The following is a 22,440-nucleotide window of genomic DNA, read 5'->3' on the forward strand; positions in this document are numbered from 1 at the left end:
AATTAATCTATATTTTTATTGATAATAATTAATCTTAAACATCATTTTTTCATCAAATAAATTATACTTTAAATATATTTTTTTAAATTAATCGTGGGTCCCGTGATCCACCATGCACCAAAATAGCTCTGCCAATGCCACTGCCACTGCATACACATATAATACTACTAAATATTCAATTGTAACATTTGATAATCCAATGATACTACTCTAAATTTAGAATATGCATTTATCCATGTATAAGTTTAATTACTTAAACGCCCCTTGTTATGCACTAGCAAATGTATTGTTAAATTCCCTTTGAAACGCCTAATAGTTTCTCTACTGTTGAAAATCAATCTTGCCATCTTGGGAGTCTGGGCAGCAACTAACCAAATGGTTTACTCCATAGTCCATACAATTCATGTGATGAGTAATTGTTTTAGTTGCTATTATGCTTGTGTATAGAGTTGGTAATCTCTACTAGTTATTGATACCATTTGATAGCGTGATAGTCTTTATTCAAATATGATCATTAGCTAGCAGTCAAATAGCATTCCAGAAGAATATGTAAGATTTAACATTACCTCCGTTTCAGATTATTTGCAACGATTTGACATAAGATGTGATCAGGAAATGTTTAATCGTAGTATATAACTAGATTAAACCCCGTGCATTGCACGGTTGTTAAATTATTACAGTTACGATAAATTTTACCAAAAAGAACTGATAAAAAATATTATGAATAAACTCTGTATTAAAAAGTATGAAATATATGTGAAAGAAATAATTAGACATGTAATAATTATAATGGACATTTTAATATTTAAGGAAGTTTATTTTAGATTTTGTACAAAGTAAAAGCCATAATTTAGATACAAACCTTATTTTCATGTAATTATAAGTTTTTTTAGTAAGTAATTTCGGAGGGAAAACTTTTTACATTAAGTTGCCAAGTGTCCCTCTCAATTTCGCCTTTAGTATAATGTAATTGATTTGAAACGGATGTGTATGTTACTATTCTCTAAAATTATTAAAATATCTCGAGATTCAATTTAAATATGAAAACATGATGGGTGAGATACCAAATACTACTCAATCCAGTGGTAAGGGTTACACTCCAATCCTCATAACTGACTAGGTTAATATGTAAAAAATTCCAATTCGATAAAACGCCTTCTCCTTACCTATATTCTTCAGACGAGCCCGATAAGTCGATAAATACCAGATCAGATCCACGTAATGACAACATCCCTTGCTCGATTGCTCCCTTTCATACTCACATTTCTCTCTAAGTCTCTTTGATAAAACATCAAAATTGACCAAAATCTCCCATCATTTTCACTCTTCTCATTTTCTCTCTCTTCGCTAAATTTGTACTCTCTATAAATAAAATCCAACATCGAATGCTCCTCATTTTCTCTCTCCTCTGCCGTCAATCTTCCGTCACTACTCTCCTCCGCTTTCTTCAGCCGTTACTTCCGCCATTTCATCGAAACTTGCACTCTTTTCATTTTCTCAATATCCAGGTTTGTTTCGATTTCTATTCAACTTTTTTTTGGTTTTCTTGAATTGATTTTGTCATCTTTGCATGCAATTATGGTAGATTTTGATTTTTAATATCATAAGTTTAAGCCATTGATTTGTTTATTTGATGAACATTTGGATATATTTTAGTGTTGATCGTAATTTGAAATTGTATGTCGTTGTTTGATCAGTTTTTTCTTGATGATTCGAGACTTTTCTTTAATCGTATATTTGTTATTGTTATTATTTTAATATTAGATTTGTACTTGGTTTTATACCATTGATTCTTTTGTTTAATTTTTTTTGAGATTTGGAAGTCAATTATTGAGAAATTGTTTAATACATGCATATAATATGATTGGAGATTTATGAATAAAAAGAGCATGGTAGGCCCCTTTTGTCATATGCCACGGGTCTTCCATGCATGATAGTCATTTTTTTCATGTGCCACTACTCGAATTCTGAAAGTATACCTTGAGACGAATCTAACAATATCTCTTATGTGATAACGCGTTGATATTATCGCGAATTTACGATTGTAGTTTTGGGTACACAAGTATATCATTTACACCCTATGTCCCTAAATAAAAGTCGCATTTCACTAAATCATTTCGTCTTTAATTTTATATTCACTTTTACAATCAAACCCCGCTATTTTAGTTATTCACTGATATTAAATCCCACTATCTTGTTTTTTAATGATAACCTATAATTAATCAAACTCCAATTTTCTTTTTCTTTTTCTTTTGTTAATTCTCCTTTAGTCAATCAAATCCCATTATCATTTGGATTCATCTTTCTTAGAAATATTAGAATTGTGTAAAAGGCGTAACAAAAAGGTAAATGAGACTTTTATTTGAGGATGTAGAAATTATTACTTGGAGTCTTGAAGTTGTTATATGAGTTTATCCAAATGTGGGACCAAAAAAGTGGGGAAGAAGATAGTTTGTCCACGATGTTTAAGATTACATGGAATTATTCTTTTTAACCTTAAACATTACATCACATTTGAGGAAGTATTATTCTATTTCTACAGCATGTCCAAACAAAGGTATTGCACTTACATATTATTCTCACAAAAAGATGCTTTTGGGGCTACCACAACTGTTCCTATCATAGATTTTATTGTCCTGTTGTGACGCTCTTTTGTGTCAATTTACACGTATAAAAATTGTCAATGGAGAATTTCATAAAAAAGATTTGGTGGGTTCCTATTAGTAGGTTCTTAAACAAAAGTTCCTTTTTCTACTATTACTTTTTTATTAGTAAACTTATTTTTGGCCATCTAGTAGTGTCGAACTGTCATAGACATTGGAAATGAAATTAATTTATAAGTGAAAATAATTGACAAAATCATAGTCTCTTAACTAGGGAAATCATCCTTTGAATTGTTCTAAATATTGATTAACTAGGAATTGTCCCAACTTTAGTGGTGTCTTATTCAAGCAGTATATGATCAGAATTATTGTGCTTATGTCATATTTTCATCCGCCTATCCCTTTTTTCAAACACGCACACACACGACCCACTGACCTGACCTTCACCTTCTATCTATAATGATATAAAAGTCATTACAAATAGTCAAAAGGATAGTATGTGAATAGTGTACAATCTCAATTGTTGCGATAATAAAAGAACGAAGGAAGTATATGTACCCGAGTTTTTGGTCATACATACGTCATTCGGGAGCAATTAGAGAAGATATCTTCGAAGTTGGTACTAGCTGTAGATAATCAATAGATGACAATGTTTGAAAAAAATGGGCTGTAGTGTGAATAATATATCTGCTTGTGGAGGCATATGGTTAAGCTTTGTATGTCTCTATCTTACCTTACACTAAACTTGTCCTCAGTAGCTATCATTGTATTTTAAGGACTAATCCGTTGTTGGTTGTGTGATTTTTTGTAGTTCCTGCAAAGTAGTGGTTGAGTTTTTTTGTCAACTTTTGTCCTCTAGTAAATAGCATGTATATATTGTGTTAAGTTGTAAAATCATTTGAAGTATTTAAGTTTCCTTCAGTTTCATTGTATCTTGAACCATATTGTACTCTGAATGCAAACTAATTTAGTCCTGCTTGATTTAAACTGTTGGCCTGATACTGGGAATCATCTTCAGAAAAGTCATCAGATTTTAGTCATGGGTGCTGTTGATAGTCCCAAAACCAATAAAGAAAATCCATTGCCATCAGAGGCAACGAAGATCCTTCAGTCAATAGCTTCAAAATGGAGTGATGTAGCTGATCCAAATGCTTTACAAGTGATTCGACTCAAGGGGGCAATGACCAATGAAGTATATCAAATCAAGTGGCCAACCAAAGCTGGGGAAATGTCTCGGAAGGTCTTAGTAAGAATATATGGTGAGGGTGTGGACGTCTTTTTTAACAGGGAGGATGAGATTAAGACTTTTGAGTGTATGTCAAAGCATGGCCAGGGGCCTCGTTTATTGGGGCGTTTTTCAACTGGCAGGATTGAGGAGTTTATTCGCGCAAGGGTTAGTCTTTTTCAAGCCATTTATATATTTCCTTTTGAATGATCTTTCACTCGAATTTCTCTAGCATGTTTGTAAGTTTACTGTATTATAGAGTTTTAGGCAGCTTAACATGGGAGATTTATAAACTTTTTGAATGTTATTGATAAAGCTTTGTCTTGGAATAATGTGGTATTACTAGTTTACATACCTTGTTGGATAACTATACCTGTTGCTAGCACTTGCTAGTTTATCTCATACAGTAAGCTTTCAGTCAGCCTTTTTTCAATTTGTTGAGCTTACTAGAGGATCTTTTCCTCTGATTTTCTTCTAATATATATTTTGTTTTCTTATAGATTGGAGGGGGGATAAAGCAAGTCATTAGTTCCTGTTTATTTTATACAAGGGATGTGCTTGTGATAGGTTATAGATTAGTCGAATAGTATTTTCTAATGCTGACTAATATTGCTTATTGTTCCACTGATATGTCTCTATGAGCCTTTTGTTATTTCAGAGGAATTGGTCTGCATATGACTATTTTGCATGCCTTTTGTAATATGTTCTTAATGAAGATGTGGGTTTTTGACTCTATACTGAGAAGGTTTTGGGACATTTTGCATTATATGGAAATGTTGTTGGGAAGAGGCTAATAGCTCCTTAATTTTTGAACTTCAGACATTATCAGCAGCTGATATGCGTGATCCAGATATATCTCCACTTATAGCTGCTAAACTCAGAGAATTCCATGATCTTGACATGCCTGGATCCAAAGTTATTAAACTCTGGGACCGATTACGATAGTTTTCTATCATTTTCCAATTGCTTGGATTATAAGTTGTATACTTGTATTGTAACAATAGGTAACTCCTGTTGTTTGTTCTTTGCAACTTTCAGTAATTGGTTGAATACAGCCAAACGATTATGCTCCCAAGAAGAAGTTGAGGCATTTCGCTTGAATGCTCTTGAGGAAGAAATCTCTGAATTGGAAAGGAAGCTTACTAGCAATCACTGCATAGGATTTTGCCACAATGACCTGCAGTATGGTAACATAATGATGGATGAACAAACAAAGTCAATAACTATAATAGTAAGTTTCTCTTGTCTGAAGTGGTTTTGCCAAGCACTGTTAGGTGCTGAATTTGACTCACCAAATTGAAGTGGCCCACCCCTTTATGGTGGCTTATTGTCATAGCATTTTGCTGTAAATCTTGCACACTGACAGCCACTGCAATGTCCAAAATGAAAGGGAATTAGCTTTCTCAATGATTATTTTATTTGATTTATTATTTTAAAAAAATGTTTTTTTAGTAGTTTAGGAGTTGAATAAGCATCTGTCATGATTTTAGATTAAAATGAGAAGGTTTTCTTTATGTTCAAGGATAATGTCGTCTTGTATCTCATCTTTCATATTTTTCTACACTCATCACCTCCCATGTTGAATCCTCTAATTTTCTTAATTCTGTTTTTGTATAGGATTACGAATATTCTAGCTACAATCCTATTGCATTTGATATAGCCAATCACTTCTGTGAGATGGCTGCTGACTACCATTCAGAAACTCCTCATCTTCTGGACTATAACAAATACCCTGGTGAGGACTACCTGTGGTTTTCTATCCTTGATGTTATATCTGTTGGATATCTGCCACTATTACTTGGTTACTTCGTATTTCACACATTTCTTTTTCTTTTTTTTTTTCATGGAAGATTTTCCATCTTTCTCTGCAAATCTGTAATCTACTTTCGTGTTGACTTTATAATGACTGCAGGTTTAGAGGAGCGTCAACGGTTTATACACATATATCTGAGCTCCTCAGGTACTTATCTTATATTCCTGAATCATTAACTTCCTTGCTAGATATCTGTTCATCATGCCTGACCTCTTTCTGGTTGGGTTATAAATCATAGATGTAATTGTATCTTTGGCATCTCTTTGGGCATTTCTACCTGTCTTTTCTTTTCCATGTACTTTTTCAGGGATGATGGTTATTGTACCTTCACTAGATGGAAATATTGAATGACCTTAATCCAGTTAGCACATGTTCATTTTTAATGCCAACTATATATGAATGGGTTACGTGAAATTGCAGCTGTAGCTGAAGAGAACTTGGAACTTTAATGTAATGTCAACTGTTATTAGCTTTGTCTGTCATTTTATATCAAACATCATATGATTATGAGTGCATGGATGGTTTGCAGGAAGCCAGTCCAATGACTGCGAAGCCGGACAGCTGCTTGAAGATGTTGAGAAGTATACTCTTGCAAGCCATTTGTGGTGGGGACTATGGGGCATAATATCGGTACTTTCTACTCTACCATTTCCCTCTTTTGCCATTAGAGTACTGCAAGGAATTCTCTCTACTCGAGCATTATGTATCCCTTTCATGAATTAGTTCATCAAACATTGCTTTAACCTTCTTTGCTCCATGTCTATTTTTATTAGCTCATTAATACTTTTAAGTCACACGCTCCAAAAGCTTATTTACCTAGCAGAAACATTACCGTAGTCATACACACATGATATTTTACTATTTATCAATTCATGTGAAATCACCACTTAACCTCAAGAGGGGAACACACTTTTGTAGTATTGTTACTGAAGCAATAAGTGATGGGAGAATTCTCAAGGGTGCAATAAGACTGCATGAGAATTGTTCCTTTTTGAGTTATGAAGGATGTTTTGTAATGTTGCCACTATAATCTTATTTCAAACTTAATTGACTTGGGGAGAAAAGACTACAGGTTTATTTTCTTTTGCTATAAAGTCCATCTGCACAACATGCTCTCCTATATCATGGTTTCAAAGATATAATTTAAATTGGTAATAAAGATTTTTTTATTTTTTTTTGAACTATTTTAATTTTTTCTTTCAATTATATTATTGAAATATAGCTATAGCTTCTAATTGCCTCCTATTCTCAGTGGTAGAACAACAATGTGACTCAAATCATCAGTGTGTGGCCGATAATAGTTATTTGTGTGTCTTTACATTATCATATCTGTTATACTGATTCTATGTGAATCGTTACTTTTCTATTCATCAGCAACATGTGAACGAAATTGAATTTGATTACTTGGAGTATGGAAGGCAAAGGTTCCAATGGTTTTGGCAGAGGAAGTCGGAGCTGTTGGGTTGTTCTTGACCCGCTGCGATGCTGGTACGTGAAATTCTCTTTTTTTTTTTTGGATGCATTAAAGATACTTCGTACACTACCAGACAAAGTAACTTCATGCCAATAAGCTCACAAGCATACCTTAGCTAAGGCATAATCCAGCTAATTTCTTCTTCTAGTTTATGCTGAGTATTCTGAAATCCCTAGCAATTGTCACATGTTACTGAACATCCCTTAGTAGTCTATTATGTAGTAAGCACACAATTTTGAGGGGCTGGGTTATCACACACCAATTTTTTCCTAGTCACTCCACAATCCCTCTCATGTCTTGATACACTTTCCTAATAGAGAATTTATCCTGGCGCAGAACAATCATATCAGATAGATTAGTTACAACCCTTGATGTCCCAACAGGAGCAGACATTTGTGAGACTCTAAGGTTTAGCTGTATCTCAAATTGTTTATATGAACCCACCTGATCCATGCTATGTTTTTCTTTAGGAAAGTTTATATAGAAGTTTGTAAATGGTTGCCTTGTTCCAAGTTGGTAAGCATGTAGGATTAAGACCACCTGCTGATTCAGGGAGACACAATGTATCCTAAGCCACTAGAGCCCTTTCGGAAGCCCCTGAGGTGCCAGCCCACAAGAATTTACAAGAGGGGTTTTGCAAGTTGTTCGAATAAGCTTGACACATTATGTGGTTAAGGGAACACTTGACTCCCATAAGCTTGTACCCCAAATAAACAAAACTATCAGTTGAACCCTCCCTGCATAGGGCAGCAACTTTAGAGACCCCAATTATCAATGTTTGAAAGAATTTTCTTGAGTTTATATTTCGTATTTCTTAAATCACTAGCAAGGTGCTCCAATAATATTCCATGTGGTTGCCGAAAAAAAATGTCATGTGATTATTGCATAGGGTGTCGATATCAATGTGGTTTCTATTTGTCAATGTGATTATTAATGGTATGAGTTTCAAGGGCAGTGTTTTGCCTTCTTTAACAGGTATTGCCCCCCTAATATAAAGTTACATCTTTAACCTTTTTGCATGGAGATTAATGAGTGAAGCCGGAGAGAAGAAAGTGAGTGTGTTTGTGAAGCTCAACTCTCTAGAAGTAAAGAGTTAAACACTAGCAGTTGTTTGGTAGAAGGATACCATGTTTGTTATGTAGTTTAAGGCTTAAGGGATAAAATGAAGGATAAGGATGGGGGTGAAACCGCCTTTATATCTCCATTTCTATACTTAGCGAGAGGGTGGTATGGGGGTCAGTACTTAGAAATGTGGGTGAAAAGACTTTAACTGTTGTAATTAATTGGCTATTCATCCTCGTTTTCTCAACTCATACCAGACAAGGGACAAGATTTATGGATTCCCTATTATAAATTCTCTATCCCTATCCATTTCTTTATCCCCATTTTAATCCAAACATTTGTTCATTACTAGTTGTTACAAGTAATTCTAAGTATATTCTAATTTGTTGCAGGCAGAATGGCGGATGAGAGTGGTATAGAGATTTAAAAGCGAGCAGAGTGCTTTTTTGGCTGATGGAGGTGTTGATGACTACTTTGCTTGGTGCTTGTAATTAGCAAGAAACATAAACTTTTATAGGTGTTCTGTGTTCATACTCTTCATAGCTTGCCATGGAGGAGCATAAATCAAAATGCGATGTAAATTCTATGTCTGCATCCCTGACTAATCTCTAGTTCCTAGCCATTTAGTGGCTTCTCTTCGGCATTTTTGAATAGTGCATATTTAATGCGTAAGGGCTAACATACGTACTTTGTCGCTCTCTCTTGTATTGTAAATATGTTTTCTAGTGTGATAGGTTCAGCTGTAAGCCTGTAATCTTTCTCTTTTGTCTTAAGCAGTTGCACATACAGTTCGGCAATTAAGAATCCTTTTATCAGTGAACATTTAGTCTTGCTTATTACTCTGTACCTGTTAAATACTCTCCTTCCAAATCATGCTAATCGATCGTTATCTAGGTGATACAAGTTTAAGTACAGAGGAAATGTGGCTTTATTGCTAGTCTTTTTTATTAATTTTTTTGTATAAAAAACAAAGACTTGTACAGTATTTGTGCTCGTTAAACAACATTTGATTAAATGGAATAACAGTAATTGGTACCTGCTTTACATTGCATTATTCACCTGTTCTTTTGATTCGAGACCTTCAACGGCGACCAAACTCGCTATCACAGCTGAAAAACCCAATCCCTGAGCTAGAGACTACCATCAATCATCCTTTGCTTCATTCCATTTCCATTCAACATCTTTACGATTAGAGGATTTAAGAAAGTTGAGACATTAATACCCATTGTTGTGACATTAATACCCATTGTTGTGAGTCAATTGTGTTGGGTTAATCTCCCCAAATCACATATTAGTAGTATTATTGTTTTATTGTATTGTAAAAGAAAATGAAAAAATGATGAAAAAGAAAAAGAAAACAAGGATGAAAAGTGGTGTGCAATGTTACCTTGGCCTCCAAGGTGAAATTATTAGGTGTTAAGCTAGGCAAATAGGCCTTGACTTTTTGGTACTAGCATTAATGTAGTTAGTTGAAAAGACTTGAGTTGTCACCCGAACTGCTTTACCAAGCGGCCTATGTAATTGGCAATTGACGTATGTGCACAACAAGAAGTGAAGAAAACTTGGAGTGAAAAGAAGTACTAGTGTGACTGTAATAGTGTTGAAGAATACACAAACACAAGTGTGAGAGGGAGTAATTGGTGTGAGTTAAACACAATATTAGTGGGAAGGTGTTTAGGATTATTTAGTGGAAGTACCATTGTGAAGGATACTAAGTAGCACTTTATCCTAAACACATATTTTCTAATATTGTAGTTGTAGTCGTATCCTTTGTACTCTCAAAAATATTATAGTAACGTTTCGTCCATTGAAATCGGGACCGTGGTTTTTTCCTAGTTCAAGAGGGTTTTCCACGTAAAAATATTGTGTCTTATTTTGCTTTATTTTTGTACTTTATTTTCATCCCGTCAATAATATTTTTACCTGTTACTCGATTCTAAACAAATTGTGACTGTAAGAGTTTGTGACATATAACTTTATATGGTTGATTGTGACCGTAAGAGTTTGTAACATATAACTTTATATGGTCGATTGTGACTGTAAGAGTTTCGACATCATAGTACCTGCAGCTTATGGAACTCTAGTTGTTTATGTTTATTTATTTTCTAATTGTTCACGATTGTAATTCTATACCTGCATGGTGGGTGTTCCAAATTTCAACACAAAAGTAAGGATAGAATAATTCTTACTCTCCATCTCCTCTCCTCTTCTAATACATTGTTGGCTCTAGTCTGCAAAACCGAAGGAAAATTCTTGAAAAATATATTAGTTCAATTTAAAATCCGCAAAATACAAGTTGATCTTCTTTCAATTTGTTTTGTCAATCAACAGGGCAATATAGTCTTTTCCATCATTAAACCTGTGGCATTTGTATAATACCATTAATGATGATTGGGCATATATGCCACATCTAACAGCCTACGTGTTGCGCATAACAAATTGTCGTTTTTTGCCGTGATGTCCTCATCAAACATGCTCATCAATGCACCTCATCAATGCATCTTCACATCAATGCACCTACTTCCCTTTTAAGTATTTAATTATTTTGTTTTTTAAATCCATTTATTGATAGTACCCAAATTGTGAACTCAAATTCAGATTTTGATATGTATTATCCATTAGTCATGAACAAGTTGTAATTGATTTTGCTATGTTTTATTTAAGCCAAATTGTATAATAATGATATAAACTTAATTAGTTACAAATATTATCCATTAGTCATTATTAAAATAATTGATTTGTCATTATAAAAAATCCCATATTAGAATCTACTTCAATAATCCATCCATTTCAATGATCCGTAATAAACAGATAAGAGAATACTCCATAAATATGATTATAAAAAAAATGATGTTATTCAATGATCCGTAATTTCAAATGAAACAACAATCCTTATGTAGATAACAAAATCAAAAATGAACTTTAGTTTGTATTCGACTTACCCAACACTCTGATTGATTACATACCAAAATCAGTCACATCAAGCTTCGTTGCGAAATCACTTGCCAGAACAATGGATAAGAAGTGTGGTTTTTTTAATTTCCAACACCAAAAAAGATGAACAACATATGTGGATACAAATAGGACAAATCAATGACAAATACAGCATAACGGATTCCCCAACACTCTTAACGTCCGTTAAATGAGGGCACTCCTACTCAGCGGCTGACTCACTGCCATCATTCATGGCCTCTCTTATGTGAACGATTACTGTTCACGTTATTTACAAAAGAGTCATTTTGATTGACAAGTTAAATTGATCAACAAGATCAATGGGGGCCTCCTCTTTAAAATCTATGAATAAGATAGATTCGAATGGATAAGGTGGTTATACAACATGTATTATATACGGGTATAGTCGTATAGAATATAAATACCATGTTACCCAACTACAATAGTTGGGTAGCCATTATATTTCAAAGTCATGAATATAAATACCATGTTGATTGATAAACAAAGATTGTATGTGAAAATTAGGTGATGGCAAGGTCATCAAGTATTAATTACTATTATTTTTTTAATACGGTAAGATACGGGGGTCTCCCACCCTGTCACAGGAATGGGGGATGAGGATTGAACCCCCAACCATTTGGGGGGGAGATGGAGGGACTAACCATCCCTCCACTTCCTATGTCCTCGTCATCAAGTATTAAACAGGTGTGGATACCTTGGTGAATGATGGACAATGGCACAAAGATTATTGCATAAGATTTTGTGTAAGTCATGGGTGATATGTAAGGATGAGAATGAAATTATTATATTTATACTTGTGGATTGCTAAACACCGTCATAAAAAATAATCACCACTACCAACATTTGGTGTAAATGGACAAACATGCCCTTACTATTTCACCACCCCTTATCCTCCCTGGCCCGACATCCCACCACCCCTTCTGATCGGCGATAACCACCACCACCCTGATCGGCGACCCACCACCTTCCCTCAGGAAGGTGGTAGTTTTTTTTTTATTTTTGGCAATCGCGGTAACCGAAGCCCAAAACCAGGGTAACCAGAGCCCGAAACTAATATGCGAGAATGGGAATGAAAATTACTTTTAATAATCCAACATTTGCCCGATTCTCTCAAAATACACCACCCTTTTGAATATTCCAGATTAAACCAACCTTTACCCCCTATCTTCCCATACTGCACCAGGTTGGTAAGGAACCGACTACGAAAGTTAACCCTTTATTCTTCACCCCTCTTGACCTTTACACGGTTCATTTCCCTCCCAAATTTAATATCCCTCCTAAAGCCCGAACTACTTATGGCTCCATCACCATCACCATTAATGTTTGAGCTTGCCGACCTCACTCTCCATCAAAATTTCCTGAGCTCCCCCTTATTTACTCAATCACGTAGGTCTCTCTCCTCCATTTACAACACTCAATTGCTTCACCTAAATTTGTACTTGGTGAAATTAGTGAGGACTTTTCACAATGAGGGAGTGGTGGTCCTGCATCCAAAGTGTACGCTTGGAGGTATGTGCCCTAAACCCAAAAATTATGCTCTTTTTTGGTAAATTATATGTGTGCTGGTCGAATTGTCTATTTTTGGTGTGTAATTGCATTGAATTTGCAGATATTTGGGGTTAAGTTGCGAAATTAAAGTGTTAATGTTGTCTGCATTTTTTTTTTTTGTTTTGGTGGGTGTAATATGTAAATTAAATTGTTGAAATGTTGGAATGAAATTTGTTTTTGTGTGATAATTGGCTGAAATTTGCTTGCTTTATTGGTGAAATTGGGTAGATGGAAGACCCTTTTGCTGTTATAACTCTGAAATACTAGTTTGGTGGGACTTTTAAGACTATTGCAAATGGGGATTGGTTTATTTAGATGGAAAAGGAAAGACCTTTATCATTGACCCTGATTTGTTGTGTTGTTGGTGGTTAGAAGATTTTGCATAGAAGTGTGATGATATTGAAAACATAGAATGGCAATATAGGTGTATTGAAGTGTATGTGTTTAGTGGTGTTCAAATGCCAAACTTATATCCCTCACCACAACCAGTCCATCAAACACATTTTCAACCTTTGGAAAGTCAATTTTCGACCAAAGAAACTGTAAATAAGAAGGGGCCCGCCTTATACTTTATTGAAAACACATGCATCCAACCAGAAAGATGTTTCTGGTACTTTTTCCACAGTCACACAACAACAAAAAACAATCCATCCTAGCCCTAAAAGAAAACCAAAAAAAAAAAAAAAAAAAAGAACCATAAAAGTACTCACCTCACCACTAAATCCTACTTCCCAACATACTTCCCAACACCTTGTTCCTTTCACTTCCATGAACACATAAATAACCCCAACCCTAAATCTAAGTCAATTAGATCCACAAAACCAGGCTGAAGATGATAATGTCTGGCTAGATAACAGACCAGAGAGTCCATTGGACTGGCATACACTGTTGAACTACATTGACAGTAGTAGGGAGTCAGATCCACTATATAACCCAGACACTGAAAAGGGAAAAGGGACTCTTGTGGAGGGTGGTGATGGGGATGACTGTGATAGGAGCTTAGATCCAGATGAGGAAATAGAAGGAGATGAATATGATGATGAGGGTGGAGAAGAACAGTGCACTACTAGAAATAGGTCGATTTTCGACGGACTGTTTTCGACGGACAAGAATTTCCGTCAAAAAAGTTAGAAATTCCGACGAAATTTTATTTCGTAGGAAATCCGTCGGAACATTCAATTTCCGACGGAAAATATATCCGTTGGAAGTTTTCGACGAATTATTCCGTCGGAACATTAAATTTCCGGCAGAAATAAAATCCGTCGAAAATTTTCGACGGAATATTCCGTCGGAAATTTACCTTTCCGACGGATTTTATGCATTTCCGACGGAATTATGACTATTAAAAAATAAAAAATAAAAAAATAACTGTATATAAAAAAACCGGAAAAATCAGATTTTCTCTCTCTCTTCTTTTTCTTTTTCTCTTTCTTCTTTTTCTCTTTCCTCCTCTTTGTTCCTCGATTTCTTATTCTCTTTCCTCCTCTCTTTTTCTCTTTCTTCTTTTTCTCTTTCTCTTCTCTTTCTCTTTTCTTTCTCTTTCCTCTTCTTTCCTCATCTCTGTTCGTTTTCTTGCTTTCCCCCTTTCTCTGCTCCACTTCTTTTCCCCCTTTCTCTGTTCATCTTCGTCCTTTCCCCCTTTTGTTCTCTCGTCATTTCCGACGCCACCCACCAATTACAACTACGGCGTAACAACCACCGTCAACAACAACAGCCACCGTCAACAACCACAACCAGCGTTGACCAACATCAACACCAACAACAACACCGCAACAACAACGGCACCACCCACCCTCGAGGTTTTTGTAAAGATCTAGTTTTAATTTAGGTTACATTGTAGATCTAGTTAATTTTTTATGGTATTGTAATGTTAATTATAAATTTGATTGGATAACTGTATATTTATATATTTCCTTTAATTTTTGTTGTTTAACGTTTTTTTTAATTTTTTTATGAAATTCGGTTAAAATTTGTAGATCTACTAGTTTTGATATTTTTGTGCGGTATTTTTCGATTTTATTGAGTTAATTTTCGTATTTTTGGGCTCATTTATGTTTTTCTGGGGTTAATTTTTTATTTTTTGTGGTTAAATTTTGGTGAGGTGGTGTCGGTGGTGGTCTGTGAAGGTGGGATAGGGACTGGTGTGGTGGTTTCGATGGTGGTTGTTGGTGAATCAAGGTTAGGGGCTGGTGTGGGTGGTTTTTGTGGTGGTGGTTGGTGAATCTAGGTTAGGGTTCAGTGGTGGTAGGTGGTGTGTAAGGGTTAAGGAGAAGGGTTAGGGTTCGGTGGTGGTGGGTGGTTGGTAAGGGTTAAGGAGAAGGGTTAGGGTTCGGTGGTGGTAGCTAAGGGTAGTGGTGGATGGGTAAGGGGTAGGTACGACGGTGGGTGGATGATGGTGGTTGGGGCTAGAAGGGGTGGTGCCTGGTTTTTTTTTTTTTTGCAAGAGTTTCTGACGGAATTTCCGTCTGACATATTTGAATTTCATCGGAAATTTCCGACGAACTTTCCGGTACCGGAAAAACCTCTTCAGACGAAAAAATTGTGTCGGAAAACACTGTTCCGACGAATAAGGCCATTTTTCCTACAAAGGGTCTTCCGACAACACGTTCCGACGGAATTTCCGTCGGAACAGTGTTTTTCGATGGAATTTTTCCGTCGGAAATGGCCTATTTTCTAGTATTGGTGGAATTAGGTGTTGAATGAAGATGATTATGATGGTATGTATCAGATGTAGAGGATGATGAGTTTCAGACTGCAAAGGAGAGGGTGAAGAGTTGTACTGACAAGCCCTTGCAGATAGCAGAACAACTACAACAAGAGGCAGCAGAAGGAAGGCTTGTGAGTCAGCAAACTAAGACTATGACAAAGGGTGGAAGTAAGTCTATCAATGGGGGTTATGAGAGCGAATGTGATGGAAGTGAGGATGATCTGATTAGTCCACCTGAATGTGGTGATGATAATGGTAAAGAAGAGAGAAGGAAAAGGTCTGGGATTCTTGTGAGTGCTAACACTGATTTCAACGTGTTCAATTGGAAAGTAGGGCAAAGGCTATCTTCTAGGGAAGATTTTAGAGATGGAGTTGTTAAATATGTAATTCTTCAAGGTAGAAATCTGTTTTTTGAGATGGAGTTGTTAGGTGTGTGGAGGGTTGTAATTTTTATCTGTATGCTAGCTGGGATTCAATTCAAGGAGAGCTACATTTGTGGTGAGAAGAGTTGAAAGTGAACATACCTGTCACAGAAACATGAAAAAAAAATAGGCAGTTGAAGTCAAGTTGGGTGGCTAAACATACAGTTTCTTGAGGTGTTTAAGAATAGACCTCACTAGCCAGCAAAAGAAATTGTTGAGATTGTGAGGAGGGCTTTTAAATGTTGTGGTTAAGAGATCATTTGCTTACAAGGTGAAATATGCATCCCATAAGTTGCTGCATGGGTCCATGTATGAACACTATAGGAAGCTAGGTGGGTACATAGCTGCTTTGAAGGCAACAAGTCTAGGAAGTTGTGTTGAACTTGTGACTGTGACAAGCTTGACAAAACAGCCACATGATCTAGTCTTTCAAAGACTGTTTACTTGCTTTGAGGGGTTACAAATAGGCTGGAAAGCTGGTTGTAGAAAGGTAATATGTGTTGATGGTTGTTTCTTGAAGACATTTCTTGGTGGCCAACTTCTGACTGCTGTTGGCAGAGATGGAAACGATCAAATGTATCCCATAGGATGGGCAGAGAATACATTCTCCTAGGAGTGGTTCTTCCAGATTTGTGGAGATGCCTTGAGCTAGGAAAAGGTGAAGGTATCTGCATCATTTCAGATGAGCACATGGTAAGTTTATGGTTGTCATTGTGATTTCTTATGATTTATTTATTTTATTTTTTTGCCTTTATTTGTCTTAAAAATAGATAGTAATTGTGGTTTGTGTTTGTTGTACACAATTAGGCTATTTTGAATGGAGTTAAGATTGTACTCCTTAAAGCAGATCACATGCACTATGCTAGGAATATGTTTGCTCATTGGCACAAACACACATAAGGGAGATGAGTTGAAGTTGCAGTTTTGGAAAATTGCTAAGTCATACAACAGGACAGATTATAATGAGGGGTTAGAACAGTTGGAGAAGATATATGCAAATGCAGCTGCTGCATTTAAGAGTTACACTCTTGCGTTATTTTGCAGAGCTTTCCTTGACACACCAGTCAAGTGTAATGCCATTATAAGCAATATGACAGAGACCTTCAATTCAATGGTTACATCATCGAACAAAGCACTTGATCTACATGCTTGAAGAGATCAGATTTGCCCTAATGCAAAGGTTTGTTGTCAAAAGAAAGGGGGGTGGGGATTTCTTTTAAAAAGAACTAAAATTTAAAAAAAAAAAAAAAAAAAGAAACGGTCACTGCCACGTAGGACAAGCAACTGGTTGAACCGGATAAGTTACCTGCTAGGTGCAATATGGGAAGATGGGGGGTAAAGGTTGGTTTAATCTGGAATAATCAAAAGATCAATATATTTTGGGAGAAACGGACAAAGGTTGGATTATTAAAAGTAATTTTTCCTATAATAAATTAATTTTATTTATAGTTTGTGCAAGAAAATATCAAATGTTAAATTAAAAAGGCATAACAATAGGTCAAGCTTCGCAAAAACAAGGGGTAAGAAAAAATATGGTTTAAAAAAAATAAAATGGGTACCGGCCAAATTTTTGGAACCGACTCAAATTTGGTTGGAATTTTAAATCGACTAAAATTGTAAACCGACTCAAATATAGGCCTGAGCACGGATCGAATATCCGATCCAAAACTGATTTCGATCCAAAACTGGATTTCAGATCGGTTATCTGTCTCCGAAAATCCGGGATATTTGATATCCATATCTAATCCGAAAATGTCGGATATCCGAAATTTTCGGATCGGATAAGTTAGATATCCTATATTCGACTTCTGTAATTGCGGGGTTTTTTTAATGGCTAAACGATTCAATTTCTTCAGTGTAACTTTATTTGATTGCCCAGCTACCATCTCTTCCTTGTTTTCAGCCAACTAAAAATACCAAATTAAACACAATTTTCAAAATCACAAACTAATACAAAAATTGAAGAACACCTCAATTTTATAAATTATAATTAGGAAAATACCTTAGGAGAAACATGCAATGAAGTTAAATGCACAACATTTCCATTCAAATCAACCTCATTCACAATGAAATCCGAATACCTAAAAATAAAAAACCGAATTTAGGCAAAATCAACGCAATATTATTGAAACTGAAAAAATTTGGAACTAAGCAATGATTTTTTGACGATAATACCTTTGCTTGAGAATGCCCCGTAAACCAGGAAGGTGAGAGATGTAGCAGAGGATTCCGACATCAGGTTCATCGATACTCTTCTGTGGAGCATTGATAATGTCGGCTTGTGAATCGCCTGTGAGATTATCGACGGCGGTGGAGCAGTCAGCAGTCATCGTTGTTAGATCTTCTCCAATCTTGCCCCCGCAGCCCGCAGGTGGAAGAGTGAGGGAGGTCGCGGATGGTGGAGGAGTGATGCTGTGAGTTTCAACGACGGACGACGGTGGAGGAGTGAGAAGAGGGAGATCTGTGAGGTCAGATGAGATAGGCGAGAGAAAATAGAGGAGAAACTAGGGTTATAATATGAAAATATTTTAAAATGTTAAAAAAAAATGTTTCTTTGGATAGGATACCGATCCGATATCCGACTTCGAAATCAAAATTTTCGATATCTGATATCCGAAATTTTTGAATAGGTTATCCTAAATTTTCGAATCGAATACGAATTGAATTTTGAATTTTTGGATTATCAGATAGTCTTTCTCAGCCCTACTCAAATATTGTAAACCGACTAAAATTAAGGGAACCAGCCTTTCCTCCAAAAAAAAATAAAATAAAAATTAGGGAACCAGTCAAACCGGTTCGTAAACTTTAGAATATAGACTTTGAATCGCCGGGTACTACTCGATTCTGTGTACCCGGTTATATTTAAGTTTATTTATTTTCCAATCAGCATCATTTTGAATTTCTTCTACATCCACAATATACCCTCAGACAATCTCGTCCGCCATTAGAGCCACCATAATCACACACCAGAAATCTCCTTTTCTTTCAAGTTAGGGTTTTTCAATCTCCCTCTTTCAAGTACAATCGATTATCTTAAACTCTTCCGAATTAATTTTTTATCTTCCCTAGGGTTTCTTATTGCAATTTCCAATCATATTATAAACCTAAATTTCAATTACGTATAAAATTCAATGGGAAAGAACGAATTTCTAACTCCGAAAGCAATCGCAAATCGAATCAAAGCGAAAGGTCTCCAGAAACTTCGATGGTATTGTCAAATGTGTCAAAAACAATGCCGAGACGAGAACGGGTTCAAGTGTCATTGTATGAGCGAGTCTCATCAGAGACAAATGCAGATTTTTGGGCAAAACCCGGATCGTATCGTAGATGGGTATTCGGAGGAATTCGAAAGTACGTTTCTTGATCATATGAAAAGGAGTCATAGGTTTAGTAGGATTGCTGCTACTGTTGCTTATAATGAGTATATAGCTGATAGACATCATGTTCATATGAATTCTACTAAGTGGTTGAGTTTGACTGAGTTTGTTAAGCATTTGGGTAGGACGGGGAAGTGTAAGGTAGATGAGACTCCCAAAGGGTGGTTCATTACTTATATTGATAGAGATTCCGAGACTCTTTTTAAGGATAGGATGAAGAATAAGCGGATTAAGGCGGATTTGGCGGAGGATGAGAAGAAGGAGAGGGAGATCATGAAGCAGATTGAGCGGGCGGAACAGTTGATGCCTATTGCGGAAAATGAGGGTGAGGGTGAGGATGAGGATGAGGAGAGGGCGGAGGAGAAGGAATTGCCAGGTGGGAAAGTAGCATTTGCACTTGGAGGTGGGTTGTCGAAACCCGGGGGTGTAGGAGGGTCTGGGAAGGAGAGAGGGGAGGGGCCGAGGGTTGTGTTTGAGGATGTTGTGGAAGGGGAGAAAGCGAAAAAGAGAACTAAATATGGTGATGGTAATGCAGCTGTTAAGTCTGCTTTGGAGGATATGATCAAGGAGGATGAGAAGGTTAAGGAACGTCATAATAGGAAGGATTATTGGCTGTGTGAGGGAATAGTTGTAAAGGTTATGAGCCAGAAATTGGCAGAAAAAGGGTATTATAAGAAGAAGGGGGTTGTCAAGAAGGTTATTGAGAAATATGTAGGTGAAATTGAGATGCTTGACACCAAACATGTGCTTAGAGTGGATCAAGCAGAGCTTGAGACTGTAATTCCACAGATTGGCGGTTTGGTGAAGATAGTTAACGGGGCTTATCGAGGAATGAATGCTAGGTTGCTCTCCATTAATACTGACAAATATTGTGCCAAGGTCCAGATAGAGAAGGGTCTATATGATGGAAGAGTTCTTCAAGCTGTGGATTATGAAGACATCTGCAAACTCGCTTAGTCAAGGACAGATTGTGCCAAATACTAGCATATCAAAGTTTTTTCAGAATTTGGCCAGCCATCTCATCTTTGTAATGTATTGCTGAATTTGCTGGTTGATTTTTATCTTACTCTTGATTTTATCACATTAGCAAATGTATTTTTCTTTGCAGCATATATGAAACAATCCCTTTTTGCTTATTATATTCTCAGTATTTGTTCTTCAAAGGTGAAATTTGTTATAAATGGTGTTTCGTATATGTATCTTTTGTCAGAACTTATAGTGTGCGCCATTTGCTGTGGATTTTACTGTAATCTGTCACAAGTGTGTTTCTGGTGTAGTATGTCTAAGCTGTGATTCCCATTTTTAGTTTCACCGGTTACTATTTGTATGTTTTGTCTCAAGGAATTGCTCTCTTGTGATAGGAGATACTCTGCTTTTAGTTTTCTTCTTATACTTCTATGAGTTCTGTTAGCGGTTATGATCACTATAAATTCTTGGATAGAGTTGTTATAAAGGCATGTGTGATTATTTTTCATTTATTTCATTTGAAGGTGTATGACTGTTTGAAACTAGTTTGGCACCTGCACCCTGTTATATATGATGCCTTTTTTTTCCTTGTTCTCATATCCCCTTTGACCCAGTTCTGATATATAGTATTACTGCTTGTCATGTTAAAAACACTAAACTTTTTATTATACACATAGTATATGCTGTTATATGTTTGAAGTATTCAGTTAATGCCTCAACTGTAAATGATTTTCTGTGCTAGTGTGCTGTATTAAGTCAAGATGTACAGTTCTTGCCTATAGCTTGTTTGTGCTGCCACCATTTGCACCATGTGGCTAGGCACGTGGGAACATTACTTACATATTCATATTGTTTATGCTTATTTATAGGATATTGAAATATGGTTTCAATCGAGAAGAGAGGAGTGTTGTGTATTGAGAATGGGCTCCTGCTGCTCAGTAAGTTTGTTACAGGTTTAAACAAACTTAAATTTGGTTCAAAGCTGAGATTTTTGGTTTTGCTAAAGATTTTTTGCTAGCTTGGGATATGGAGGAGTGAATAGCAACACTTGAATATTAGAGTTAGAGAGAGATAAGGAAGTAGGAAGAGACTCTCTCAAATTTGCATAATTATAAAAAAAAAAACATGTGAGATTTGAGAGGAAAAAAGGAGTGAAATGGGAGAACAAGTAAGTTGAGGCTTGTAATATCAAAGCCATAAAGAAAGTGTCCTAGAGAAAGAGGAATGCAGATATATTAGGGGAAAGAGGAATGACCAACAATAAGGGGAGAAAAAATGTTAGGGTGAAAAAGCGAGAGTAAAGATATGCCATGCAGAGAGGAGGGGGCAAAAGTCCTTAATAGAGTGTAATTGAGGTAAAGATAGCACTTTCACTGGTCCATAGTCTCCATACCTCACATTGGAAGATTGGAGTGTCGAGTATTACATGGATTTGAAACGAGGAAGGTAGTATATATGGGGGTAAGAGGGGTAAATAGTAACTCTTGAAGATTACAATTAGAGCGCGCCAAGGAAAGTAGGAGGCTTTCTCAAATTAATCGAGAGGAAAAAAGGAGTAAAATGGGTGAACAAGTAGGCTAAGGCTTACTTAAAATATTAAAGCAGAATTGATCTTCGTAGTTGTCTACTGCCCACTAAAAGCACACTGAAAGCAGAATGCGGACAATTTATTTTGAAGAACCTCTTAATTCAGGTGTGATACACTCAATTCAACGGCAAACAAGTGTCTTTCTGTCTTTACCTTTTGCAACAGTGCATATTAGTTTAATTTTTATGAGTTACATAGATTTCATTTCAATGCAGGAGTCTAAAACTATGATGATATATTCTTATTGATGAATAAGTGTATAACTTAAACTAACATTTTGGTACTCTTAATCTTACAATGAAAGCGGGTTGCAAATTGGTTTATTATTGCACGTGTATGTCTTTGGAACCCAATGGTAGAGGAAATGTACAAGGAAGATTTTGGAGAACTATTGATTTTTTAATTCTTCACTAGAAAACACGCCCATATTAGCTTGGGTAAAGTCTTGGGGATCTTAAGACGGGAGAGGATATGCTGGAAAGCTCAACATCAATATTCCACGATGCTCATGATTCAAAGAGCAATGTCAACAAAGGTATTGAGGCTCTTGGAAATAATGATAGTCTTGGGATTTACAGTAATTTTAGGATTCTTTCCTTTCCTGACCCAAACGGTGGAGGGCATGGACATCCACATTTCATCTGAAAACTGCATGGAATTGTGTAAATCAATAATTTACTGT

The 22,440-nt window shown here is 36.0% G+C and overlaps 3 protein-coding genes across 6 annotated transcripts; 2 read left to right on the forward strand and 1 right to left on the reverse strand.

The window, feature by feature from the left end:
- Window positions 1–3,132: 3,132 nt before the first annotated feature.
- Window positions 3,133–9,016, forward strand: LOC110727134 (probable choline kinase 2). Of its 3 annotated transcripts, XM_021906673.1 has the most exons (9): window positions 3,133–3,319; window positions 3,622–3,996; window positions 4,648–4,769; window positions 4,867–5,059; window positions 5,446–5,563; window positions 5,741–5,788; window positions 6,171–6,271; window positions 7,016–7,129; window positions 8,570–9,016. In XM_021906673.1, the coding sequence occupies exons 1-8, from the start codon at window positions 3,266–3,268 to the stop codon at window positions 7,112–7,114; spliced, it is 1,110 nt and encodes a 369-aa protein (XP_021762365.1). In that variant the 5' UTR covers window positions 3,133–3,265; the 3' UTR covers window positions 7,115–7,129; window positions 8,570–9,016. The 3 variants fall into 3 exon arrangements, with proteins under 3 accessions (XP_021762365.1, XP_021762364.1, XP_021762366.1); XM_021906672.1 differs by having other exon boundaries at window positions 3,135–3,996; XM_021906674.1 differs by lacking the exons at window positions 6,171–6,271; window positions 7,016–7,129 and having other exon boundaries at window positions 3,139–3,996.
- A 5,310-nt stretch (window positions 9,017–14,326) lies between these two features.
- LOC110727137 (putative pseudouridine synthase C1A4.09) lies at window positions 14,327–18,518 on the reverse strand. Of its 2 annotated transcripts, none has more exons than XM_021906677.1 (3): window positions 18,003–18,518; window positions 17,830–17,908; window positions 14,327–16,495 (listed from the first exon to the last, which is right to left on the reverse strand). In XM_021906677.1, the coding sequence occupies exons 1-3, from the start codon at window positions 18,155–18,157 to the stop codon at window positions 16,268–16,270; spliced, it is 462 nt and encodes a 153-aa protein (XP_021762369.1). In that variant the 5' UTR covers window positions 18,158–18,518; the 3' UTR covers window positions 14,327–16,267. The 2 variants fall into 2 exon arrangements, with proteins under 2 accessions (XP_021762369.1, XP_021762368.1); XM_021906676.1 differs by having other exon boundaries at window positions 14,327–17,734.
- Window positions 18,519–18,711: 193 nt separating this feature from the next.
- LOC110727136 (KIN17-like protein) lies at window positions 18,712–20,397 on the forward strand. Its single transcript, XM_021906675.1, has one exon. It carries the CDS (start codon window positions 18,959–18,961, stop codon window positions 20,159–20,161), a length of 1,203 nt encoding a protein of 400 aa, XP_021762367.1. The 5' UTR covers window positions 18,712–18,958; the 3' UTR covers window positions 20,162–20,397.
- Window positions 20,398–22,440: the final 2,043 nt, after the last annotated feature.

This window comes from Chenopodium quinoa, unplaced genomic scaffold, assembly GCF_001683475.1.
Source record: "Chenopodium quinoa cultivar QQ74 unplaced genomic scaffold, ASM168347v1, whole genome shotgun sequence".
In the NCBI taxonomy this organism is placed as follows: Eukaryota; Viridiplantae; Streptophyta; class Magnoliopsida; order Caryophyllales; family Amaranthaceae; genus Chenopodium; species Chenopodium quinoa.